This window comes from Mustela nigripes, chromosome 4 (genome assembly GCF_022355385.1).
Source record: "Mustela nigripes isolate SB6536 chromosome 4, MUSNIG.SB6536, whole genome shotgun sequence".
NCBI classification, from domain to species: Eukaryota; Metazoa; Chordata; class Mammalia; order Carnivora; family Mustelidae; genus Mustela; species Mustela nigripes.
In genome coordinates, this window is record NC_081560.1 from 94,711,347 (window position 1) to 94,723,389 (window position 12,043).

The window sequence follows — 12,043 nt, forward strand, 5'->3', positions numbered from 1 at the left end:
ATTTGAGAGAGGGAGGCAGAGAGGGAGAGAGCACAAGCGGGGGAATGGGCAGAGGGAGAGGGAGAAGCAGACTCCCCACTGAGCAGGGAGCCTGATACGGGGCTCAATCCCAGGACCCTGGGATCATGACCTGAGCTGAAATCAGACACTTAACTGACTGAGCTACCCGGGCGCCCCATTATGTAGGTTTCATGGGAAAGTTTCCATTTCCTAATTCCTGTTGGAGCAGTTTTTGTGTGTTATATAATGAGGTGAAGGTGACTGTAGGTCATTCCAGAGGGGACTCAGGGTAGTGCGAGTCAGGATGGTCCAGGGCGGGGGTGAGGGAGGGGGTCTCATCAGGTTTGGGTTTTCCTTGGCCCGAGTTAGGAGGAAAGCCGGAAAGAAGAGCTTGGGGGGAGACGTAAGACAGAGGTGGGCGGTCAAGGCCAGCTCCTGGGGTCAAGCAGGTGACATCCTTATACGTCTTCCCTCACCAGGCGTGGCTTCTCCCCCTTCTCTCTTTCTGTAAGGATGTTGCCATTCCTTCCTTTCTGGCCTGGCGGCAGCAGGAGGCCACCATGATCCAGGCTGCTAGAGTGCCGCGGACAGGGGTCATCGAAGGGACCTGTGGCCCCAGCAGGGGATGGGGAGGCAGGAAGGGAAGGAGGGGGAGCATGCTTCCAGAGAGAATGCCGCACACCGACCACTTAACTAGCAGAAGTCCCACCTCCATGGCTCGGCTCAGGGACATTTGGGTCCCGATCATGGAGCATCCATGGAATGGTCCTTGCTCAGGGGGCTTCATCACATGTGGGGATCCCAGGATCCAGGCTCCTTCCATCTTTTTGTCCCACTGTCCCCTAGGGCCCCGGCTGGAGAGTGGGGAGGTGCACCTGCTTTGGGGAACCTGGACTGGAACAGAGAAACGCCTAGCACCCCACTGTGGAAGTGCCATGGGGTGCCCACCTCTCAGTGGTGCTCTGTCTGTCCCTGCCTCACGGGGCCCCAGAAGCCTGACTGTCTCACTCACCCCGCTACAGCCCACTCTGTCTCCCTTTCATCCCCCAAGCAGCCCTCTTTTATTGTTCAAAAGGGCTCCTGGGGGTCCTAGGGAAAGGGGAAGGGGTCAGGAGGGGACAGAGGTGGTGACAGGCAGAGCTGTGCTAGTTCACAGCCTCAGGCTTCGGGGGTGAGAGCTGACACCTGCTCGCGGAGCTCAGCGCCAGGCAGCACTGCAGAAGGGCGGGCGCGGGTGTCCACAACATGGAGAACAAAGGCAAAAGAAAAAAAAAAATTAAACTTCCTTGTAACTTAGAGCCCATTGACAAATTTTCAGGACAGGCAGAGTGACCTTCCTCCAGAAGCTCAGCTGCCTCGATGTTAATACTCTGCTAGAGGCAAAAGGCAGCCTTTGCCTGACCTCAGCCCAATCTCCAAGATCCTGTAAAAATCCCTTTGGAAACTTCCTTTATCTCTACGAAACATGTTAACAATCCTCCCCCACCAAGCATATGGCCCCCGATATACATCTGAAGGTTCTGATGACTTAGGGTTTACTGGACTGTAGTAAATGACTTTGTCCTAGCCACAGGTAGCCCCTCCAGGTCCTGGAAATCTTGCTTCCAAATCCCTTAGAGACTTACACTCATTCCAAACCCCTCCCAAGTTGAAAGTATAGAATCGGTCACCCCTCATGCTCCCCGGGGAGCTCTTTCTGCCCACAGGTCCTGTCCCGTGCTTAAATAAAAACATCTTTCTTGGATTGAAGATGCCTCCAGAATTCTTTCTTGACCCTTTGCTCCCGAGCCCAGCACTTCACATCGTAAGGAGCAGGGGAACTTACACTCGAGGCTTGTTCTGGGCTCCCCAAGATGAGATCTCCACCCCACCCCCAAACCTTAGAGTTTCTAAAGCAGCCTTGATGGGGTTCAGTCATGTGTATTCTATGGATGGTCTCAACACCCTGTCCCTCTCCCAGGGCCGTGTCCTTGGGGCAACCTCTGAGAGCAGGGGAGGCATATGGGATACATATTCCCAAATAGGGAGGGAGTCAGGAGTCTCCCATGGCCGGGGTCCCTCTGATCCGTCAGCTGGCGGTCACGTCCTCCAGATGACCTCCTCCAGTCAGTGGTGCTCAGGTCGTAACCTCTGAGCACCTGGAGTGCCAGTCCTGTGTGTGGGGTTGAGGGGGCACTTTCGATGCTGTGGTGAGAGCAGGAATGGGCCGGGGCCCAGAGTCCATGGAGTGGACCATGTCCGCCTCCCCAAGAAGGTACGCTCAGCAGTGGCCACTGGGGAGGAGACCTTGGCTTTGACTCCTCCAAGGAGGGCTTGAGCAGCCACTGCCTGAAGTCACGCTGTGACAGTTTACAAAGCGGGGGGCACACATGAAGAAGGAGCGTGGTCAGGAGCCAGGCTCATGGTGCAGACCCGTCCAGGGTACCCTGTGTTTAGGGGAGCCTGGCTCGTGGCTGGGAAGAGATGGGTGGTGAAATGCACTTTAGAAAATCATGTATTGAGGAGAAAGTCACCTAACTCAGAATCTGCCCTTTGGAGCGAACAATCAGTACATTCCCATCGTTGTGCAACCCTCCCTTCTCCCTCGTTCCCAAAACACTGTCTTCACCCCGCAGGCAAACTCGCAGGGCGCCTGGCTGGCGTGCGACTCCTGATCTCTGGGTCACGAGTTCCAGCCCCACGTTGGGTGCAGAGATGACTAAAAGTAATTATCTTTGAAGGGGCCCACACCTACTTACAGTTCTTCCTTGGGTCTCTCCCTCCTCAGGCCCTGGCACCTGCCGTCTGCTTTCTGCGCATGGATTTATCTATCCTGGACGTTTCCATCCCTGGGTAGCACCTAGTGCCGGTGGTTTCCAACGTTTGGCTGTTGTGAATAGTGTTGTGCACGTGCTCTCGTTTGAGTCCCTGCTTTCAACGATTTGGGGTACATACCTAGAGTAGAGATGCTCAAGTGTCCTTTTTGAGGGGCAGCTGAGGGCTCAGTCAGTTAAGTATCTGACTCTTAGTTTCAGCTCAGGTGTGATCTCAGGGTCATGGGATCGAGCCCCACGTCAGGCGCGTCTCTCAGCACAGAGTCTGCTTGGGATTCTCACTCCTTCCCCCTAGCCTCCGCACCCCACTCCACGCACACACGCGCTCTCTCCCTCTAAAATGAAATGAAATGAAACAAAATGAAACATATTTCTGGTATCATGGGAAACTGTTATGTGTCGCAGCCCATCCTCATGGGAACAATGGTGCTGGGAAGACTATGGTCACGGCATATTCCCCCACCAGAGCAGGGCACAGAGTCGTGCAGGTCTGTGGAAAAAAAAAAAAAAAAAAAAAGAAAAGAAAAAAAAAAAGGCTGTTGCAAACATAAAATGGAAAACGAAAACAAAAACAAAAACCATAGTTAGGGCTTTTCATTGTCCTGGAGTTTTAAAAACAAGTGGCGACGGTCCTGGTGCTGTGAAGTGTGTTGTCTGCAGAGGGAGCCTGGGTATCCACCCGTGGGGAACAGGACGTGGCTGGAGGGGTGAGAGCCAAGGGCGGCGTGGTGCGTGGGCTTCCTGCGCTGGGCCCCACGCGGCCAGTCCGGCCCTCCCTCTGGTGCTGCGAAATACAGAACCGATAACAGAATGCAATTTTTAAACTGTGTTCTTTTAAAAAATGTGATGGGGTCGTTGAGTCAATCCCTTTGCTGAAGCCTGTGCCCCTGTTTCCTGTTGCCAAAGCCACTGATGGAGCGTTTTTGGCTTGTGGAAATTGCTTTATGGCATGGAAGACCACAGGGTTCTGGTTGCCTGACATCCCTCTGACCACAGCTGGGGGAAACAGGAACCTGGGAGCCTCGGCCTCTGGGCGGGTGGAGCAAGCCCTTCCCTGCTCACTCCCGAAGGCTGGCTGAGGAGGTGGCGTATGCAAGACTCAGCCGGGGGAGGGACCCTCAGGCCTGCTGAGTCCTGCCCGCTCTGGGAAGGTGCCAGAGAGCCCCCTCCGCCGGGATCAGGGGCAGACGGGAGAGTGGCTGACCGCTCCTGTCTCAGCCAGTCATCTGAGGTTTGCTCGCAGGCCCCCAGCAAAGGCTGATGGGACCCTCCTTGCGGAGCCTCCTCCTGGAAGCACGGACCCTGGGGGGACAGGGGTGCGAGTGTGCACGCGCTGGGCTGTCCTTGACCTGAGCCATCCTGCCCTGTTGCCGGGGACACCCACGGGGCTTCCATCTCTTTTCCCTCTGATTGGTTCCCTGCCGGGGGCCTCCGAAATGGAAAAGGCTCTGGTTGACGGCTCCTGTGATAGCTGAAAAGTCACGGGAGGAGAGGAAGATTCCAGGCAATTCACATCAGGACCGAGGGGTCGGCGCGACGGTGGGCGCCGGGGTTTCCCGCCCCTCGCCCCCAGCGGTGTGCGCTCTTGGAAACGCGCGCACAACGGAAATGGCCCCTGGGGCTGCCCCCAGTAACCCAACCCTCCCAACAGCGGCGGGCAGCCCGTGAAAAGGCAAGATTTCTCAACAGAACAAGAGGGACATTCGATGCCCGCCGCGCTCAGCCACCAGTAATCTGTCTTGCATCACTCACTTTTGTTGGGATTGACTAATGCGCGCCCGGCCTTCTCCCGGATCTGAAGATATAAGCCCGCGCTACTCTGGCTTCCTGACCCAGCGCAGGAGGGCGGGCATGGGGCCGGTGAGGCGCCAGTTCGTAGCCCTGCTCTGGAAGAACTGGCTCTGCAGACTCAGGCACCCGGTGAGTGCAGCTTGCCTGCCTGGGATCCGGGAGGTGAGGAATAGGGGTGGGGGCAGGATCAGAGGAGATGAGGGGGTGCTGGTCTGGCCTGTCTGCCCCACCCTGCGGGGATCTGGGGGGAGGCTGGGTCATCCAGGGCCCAAGTAGCCAAACTGTCACAACCAGGCTGCCGCCTTGTCAGAAAGGGGCTAGATGAGAAAAACTCTTAAAAAAAAAAAAAAAAAATGAATGTGGATTTTGAACCACAGCCCGTGTTTTCTGAGCCTCTGCAGATCCCTCCAGTGGAAGGTATAATTCCTAATAGTAGGTTACAGGTCCCCACACTGCAGCCCCAGGACAGGAGGCTGTGGTGGCTGTCTCCAGAGCTGGCGCGAGCCGTCCCCTCCTGTTAATTCTCAGCTTTTTGGAGCTGTATCCAAAGGACAGGGAGGCGCTCCAGAGTGGATGGGAATGGCTCAGACCAGCCTTGTGCTAACTGTTACATAAACACCTGTAAGTTCACATTTTAAGATGCAGAAATCGCCTGCCTATCTGGCCAGCGACCTCTCCTTTACTTCTCATTCCGCCAGACTGAAACAGACGCGTGTCCCCGTCACTCCAGCAGGGACAGGTCCTTCTCGAACTCTAAGGTCCACACAGCCTATGGGGTTGCCCCGCTAACCCACTCTGCTGTTGGAAGATGTTCAGTAACCGACCCTGGGTTTCATTCTGCCAACTTCTCATTATCTAGAACGTTCTTGCCCCCAAATAAGGCGAATGTCAGGAAAGGTGTTTTCTTTCTTCAGCGTTCGCACGACTTGGGTGGGGAATTTGCACAAAAGTTTGAGGATCAGGAACCAACAAGCGAGCGTTCTGTCCTTTATTACTCCTGGCTTGGGGTCTGTGTAGGTGTTTTTCAGTTAATGAATCTGTTCTATGGACATAGGTTTTGAGGGCTGAGCCTCTCGTTTCTACTATAGAACGTGTTGGATGAAATTAACTGGCCAGGTACCACAATTTCTGCTTTCTGTGTATTAGCCCGAGGGGGTGGGTATGGGTGCAGAGGGACCATCTACCTCGCAGCCTCAGGTGCTTTGGGGGTTAAACACAGTCTTGGTTTGATGCTGCCGAGATGAGTGTGCGCATCAGATAGAAACACTCAACGCGTTGATTATCCAACCATGCGTCCATCCTCTCCTTTGCCATGTTTCTCTCTGTAGTATTTTTCCCCTTACGACATAGCACCGGCTCACTTACTTGTTACCCTGTGATGGAGACCTCCTCGTATCTCAGATCCCCGGGAGTGGGGTGTTTCATTCTGATGTGTTCGCCAGGGTAGTCCCTAGTGCCCAGACGGTGCCTGGAGCACAACAGGTGTTTAGTAGATATTGGCTGAGAGAGGGAAGAAGAAAGCGGTGTGGGACTTCCGGCATCTCTGCTGGGTGCTCGGTGCTTGGTGAAGCAGACGAAGGTGTGCCCTGCCTAGAGCTCGGGACCCAGGAAAGCAGTGGGGAAAATTACCTATTTGATGAGCTCCTTCTGGGGATAGATCCCACAGATGTCCCTGCGCAAATGGGAAATGACACTTGCACAAAGTTGTTCAGCATGGCATTGCCAAGACGGGCAACGTCACAGGGTCTGGAGATGATGTTCCCGTAGTGAATAAGGAGCGGGCCCTGTGTGCAGGACAAACACACCGGAAGGAACCATGATCAGGGAAATGCAGATCAGAACCTCGGGTGGCTTTGACACTTTCTGTAAAAACTTGAATTTTTTTTTTTATACACATGAATTTATAGAGGCGCTTTTACATTTCATCTTCATTTCATTATGTTTTATTATTGTAGTCTTTTATTTTTGATTTTTTAAAAAAGATTTTATTTATTTATTTGAGAGAGAGAGGGACAGAGAGAGCAAGAGTCGGGAGCAGAGGGAGAAGCCGGCACGACGCTGAACAGGGAGCCCGATGCGGACTCCATCTCAGGACCCTGCTATCAGGACCTGGGCCCGAGGCAGACGCTTACCCGACCAAGCCACCAGGCGTCCCTATTATAGTTCTTTTAGAAAACACCTTATTACGGACATTTGAGGCCAGGAAAAGTAGAATAGTATAGAACGCATGAATAATAGCCTCCTCTCTGTCTTCACACTTCGCTTCAGAGATTGCTGATTTCCTACTCTTCTTGCGAAAGAAAATGCCTTGAAAAAGATGACTGTTTCTGTAATTATTTTAATATCACTTATTTTTTCTCTCCTGATTTTTATCTATTGCACAAAGGACGCTGTAGCAATAAGAAACACTTTGAAAACCCTCTAAAAATGTTATTATCCGAATGCGCTTGCTACTACTTTGGCCTTTTCTTGTCATTAGGCGTCGGTAGTGTGATATTTTTATTTTATTATTTTTTTTTTTTTTATTTTTTTATTTTTTTTTAAAGATTTTATTTATTTATTTGACAGAGAGAGATCACAAGTAGGCAGAAAGGCAGGCAGAGAGAGAGAGAGAGGAGGAAGCAGGCTTCCTGCTGAGCAAAGAGCCCGATGTGGGACTCGATCCCAGGACCCTGAGATCATGACCTGAGCCGAAGGCAGCGGCTTAACCCACTGAGCCACCCAGGCGCCCCGGTAGTGTGATATTTTTAAATAATGAAAATCACAGCCTTTTGCTTTTTGCTTTCACTTCGCATGGAAACCCAACAGTTCCAAAGTTTCTGTTTGGTCTTCATATTTATTGCATTTATTGAAAGATAGTTCACCAGTTGGATACACCTGATTTTTAAAAAAGATTTTATTTATTTGACAGAGAGAGAGAGAGAGAGAGAGTGCACAAGCAGGGGTTGCTGCAGAAGGAGAGGGAGAAGCAGACTCCGTGCTGAGCAGGGAGCCCGATGTGGGACTCGATCCCAGGACCCCGGGATCATGACCTGATCTGAAGGCAGACACTGAGTTCACTGAGCCACCCAGGTGCCCAGAATACACATAATTTATTCAAGCGTTTCCTTACTCTGGGCAGTAAGGTTCCTCCTGGTTCCTACTGTTGGGGCTGACATCTTCATTCTGCATGACAGACACATCTTTGTTAGGGTATTTCCCTTGAATGAATTTCTTGCAGCTGGTTTCCGGGTCAGAGGCAAAGGCACTGGGCTGGACACGTCCAGAGCAGGGACCCTCAGGAGCACCCACCTGGGCCGTTTCCAAGCAACCTGGGCAACACTGGCAGACAGCCACTGGCCACTGGCCGGGAGCCCTGCCCTGTGACTTTATAGGTGTACTTTTGCATTTTGTATTAATGTAAATGAGTCTGATGCTTTGCTTCTCACTTTAATAATTTAATAACAACCGTGAAAAGAAAGAACAGGATGTATCCTTGTTCTGCAGCTTCTGGGGGGTTTCCTGTGTTTTATTAAGAGGGGGTTTGACCCTTCACTTGTGCAAGTGGATGGCACCGCTTCCCCAGTCTGCCCCTCAGTCACAGAGTGGGGATGGTTCTCGGAGTCTCCCGTATGTCTTAAAGTCATACTCTGCTCTGCGTTTCTGGTTCCCCCCTCCTTTAATGAAAACTGCGAAGCTTGGTTTGGTGAACTTTTGCTGAGGACTTGGGCTAGTGGAGGGGGGACCGGAGTATACTTTGATGCAAGGACAGCATTGTCCTAAAACAGTGTGGTCCACCCCCCACTGGGGGTGAGAGGGAGATGATGGAAATCACGAAACTCCCTGTACCACCTAGTCAAACAGGAGCCACTTTCCCCTGCGGAGAGACCCGCCCCCACCCCAGAACCCTCCGTGCCCACGAAGCCCTGTACTCTTGCTTTCAAGGACCAAGTATCTGGCAGAAAACACACTCACTCTTAGACACAGAAAAGGGTGATGGGGTCTTCACCAGAGCTGCTCCTTCTGGCCCGGCCCCCAGGAAGCCCCGAGGCTGGGTTGGCTGCATACGGGCAGGCTCCCCACTCAGCACAAAGCCAGGCTCCAACTCCTTCCTCCCTGCTCCCATGGGAGAGCTCCTAGTGAGCCCACCCAACGGGGTCAAGTCTGTTAGGGCAGGTCCTTGAAACCACCGGCCATTTGGGAAACCACTGTTTTGGTTCCACATATGAAGAACCAATTCTCCAGCCAAGTTTCAGCGACTGTAGACCTCCGAACTGTTGTGTGTGTGTGTGTGTGTGTGTGTGTGTGTCTTCCTTTCCTGAGATCTTTGAGTTTTGTCCACCCCAACAAGTGCTACCAACCTAACCTAGTGTCCCAACACAATTTCACTTTGGAAACAGCATGCTAGCTGTAAGTCTGTATTTTTCTGACTTTGGAGGAAGTCACAGCCGTAAAGTCCTTGGAGTAAAGTAGCTCTTACTTCTTTTGCAGACTGTTCAGGTCTTAGAGATGGATGCTGGCTGGTTTTTGTGTAATTATAGTGTACCGGTTACTTGTTGTCAGGTTCGCTATAAAGGCCTATAAGAGTGTTTGTTGGAACCGGAGGCCCAAAGGGTAAGAGCTGACCTCTTTGCTAGGCAGGTTGGAAAAAAGACTGAAGGCTGGCTCCTGATAACATGCCACAGTCATATATTTAAAAAAAAAAAAAAATAGCAGAAAGGCGCCCTTGGCTGGCTTGGTTGGTGGGACACATGACTCTTGATCTTGGGTTCTGAGTCCAAGCCTGTTGGGTGTAGAGATTATGTAAAGATAAAATCTTTTACAAAATAGGATAGATTTATATTAGGGGAGATGAGACAGTTCAAAAGTGTTCTTCTGCTTTGCATCGAGGTCCAAGTTTAAAAACCCAAAGATATCCAGTCTGTCTGTCTGTCTTTCTTTCTTTCTTTTTTTTTTTAAAGATTTTATTTATGTATTTGACACACACACACACACACACACACACACACACACACACAGAGCGAGCGAGCAGGGGAAGGAACAGAGGGAAAATGACAAACTTCTTGAGTGCAGATCTTATGACCCTGAGATCATGACCTGAGTAGAAATCAACAGTGGGACGCTTAACCGACTGAGGCACGCAGGCGCCTGAGAAAACCCAGCCTTTCAAATGTGTAGAAAACAAACTGGGTTTCAGGAAAAAGGCATGCAATTTCTTTCTTCCCAATGTGTTTGTTTGTCAGGGTGGAGAGGAAAAAAAAACTCTGTTTCTATTGCTTTTCTGCTGAAAATATGACCTACATAAGGGCAGGAAAATGGCGAGCTCCTCAAAAAGCTAGTTCTGGAAGATTTTTTTTTTTTAAGATTTTATTGATTTATTTGAGAGAGGGAGAGAGCGAGCACAAGCAGGGGGAGCAGCAGAGGGAGCTGTGGAGGGAGAGAGAGAAGCAGGCTCCCTGCTAATCAGGGAGCCCAATGTGGGGCTCGATCGCAGGACTCTGGGATCACAACCCCAGCAGAAGGCAGACACTTAATGGGCCGAGCCAGCCAGGGGCCCCTAGATTTTGTTTAGAATGGGGGTCTGTGTGACTTCCACGAAAAACAAAAACAAAACAAAAGCAGCTACAAGCACATGACCGAAACTCCAAAACCAGGGTCCTCCTCCTTTCCACACAGGGGTTTCCTCCTTACCCAGGAATGTCCGTCTTGGTTGGGAAACCTGGAGTTTCCCTGCTTTATTCTCTTTGATCTCAGATAAGCCCAGGTTTTCAGTTACAAGAAAGGTTCACAAACACGAGCCAAACCAACTTCCTGATAACAATCCCTCCAGAGACCAGGGCCAAGGGCCCCTCAGCTTGTTTTGAGAGACTGTACTGGAGGCCCAGGTAGTATCCTGGGAAGCATGTTCGTTTTATCACCCTGGGCCTCCGAGGTCAGCTCTGCATTTGCCACTCAGCTGTGCCTACCTACCCCCCAACCCACCACCTCTTCCCCTGGGCTGAATCAGCCAACACGCACCCGAGGGAGGGACCCCACTGTGCCCAGCCCTACCCTGGTCACTGGTGGCCTGGACCAGGCAGCCAGGGCTTGTCCCAGGTGGCCCTCACAGGTTCCTCTCACCCTGCGGGCTCGAAGCTGGACCTTCTGGCAGAGTCTAACCTGTGCACCCGAGAGCTTCCGTTTGGAAAACACTCCTTAGGGACGAGGGGAAAGAGGCAGGGAGGTGTGTCCCCGCCACCCATCCTGTCCTCTGTCCCAGACTTAGGGATCCCGGCTGTGTGTGGGACACGAGGCTGCTAGGAGGGACCCACATGGAAGGTCAGACAGTGCTGTGTATGCCCTCAGGGGGCTTCTGAGTTCGGGGCCTTTCTTTGGCCCCAAACACAATGACGTTAGAATAAATTCCACACAATGATACGTCTGAGCCAAAAGCCCTCACACTACCTTCCATCGCTGTGGGTCATGCTACCCGCCGACCGACTTCCTCTCAGAAGGGATGTGCAGGTCACATGGTGCCAGCTGGTGTGTCCGGTGCTGTGTCCTGCCGGCCCGCGGTGGCCCTACGACGTGGGTACCTGTGGTCTCTGCCGGCCCACTTCATCCATGTCCAGGGGCATATGAAGGTTTTTTTTTTTAATCCAATCTTCTCTTTTGAAAGGTTACTGTAAGAAGGAACATATTTTCTGTATTTTCTCTTATATAAAATGGCCAAGGGGCACCCGGCTGGCTCAGTCGGTGGAGCGTGTGGCTCTTGATCTCGGGGTGGTGAGTTCAAGCCCCACGTAGGGTGTAGAGATGACTTAAAAATAAAATATTAAAGAAAATAATAAATTGCTCATCCAATTCTTTTCCAATTCCATAATTGGGAGGAGGTCGTGGAGACCTTGCTGCCTTTCTCATTGGTTGGTTTCTGTATTTCCATCGCTCAGATTCCGTTTGTGTATCTTGCCACCTCACCTTTCCTTTTTCCTTCAAACACGTCTTTTAGAGTTTCAAAACTGCAGGAAGTACTTTTTGAAATTTTAACAGATTTTACTTATTTATTTGAGAAAGAACGAGTGAGGAGGGGTGGAGGCAGAGGGAGAAGCAGACTCCTCACTGAGCAGGGGGCCCACGCAGGACTCGATCCCAGGACCCTGGGGTCATGACCTGAGCCGAAGGCAGCCCCTTAACGACGGAGCCCCCCAGGCGCCCCTGCAAGAAGCATGTTTTATTCACCCACAGGTCGGATCGACAGTCCCCTCGCTACTGGTTTCATTAGATTTGAGTTTTCTCTGTTTTGGACTTCTACCTACTTAAGGTACACTTGGGGGTATTCTGCAAAGCTTTAGTTTATCTTTATAAAAATTACATCCTAGAATTCAGGTGGCCAGACTCCCCCCGCCCCCCCGCCACCGCCATGCAATGGTCTTCTCTGCCTCAGGTTACTTTGTCATGTATTTAAAACGTGGTCAAGTCTG

The 12,043-nt window shown here is 51.7% G+C and overlaps 1 protein-coding gene across 1 annotated transcript in view; it reads left to right on the forward strand.

Moving 5' to 3' along the window:
• The first annotated feature begins 4,583 nt into the window (after positions 1-4,583).
• Positions 4,584-12,043, forward strand: part of ABCA13 (ATP binding cassette subfamily A member 13) — a 319,855-nt gene continuing 312,395 nt past the window's right edge. Inside the window, exon 1 of the mRNA XM_059397601.1 lies at positions 4,584-4,733. Within this exon, the coding sequence (XP_059253584.1) occupies positions 4,584-4,733 (150 nt within the window). The remainder of the gene's footprint in view (positions 4,734-12,043) is intronic.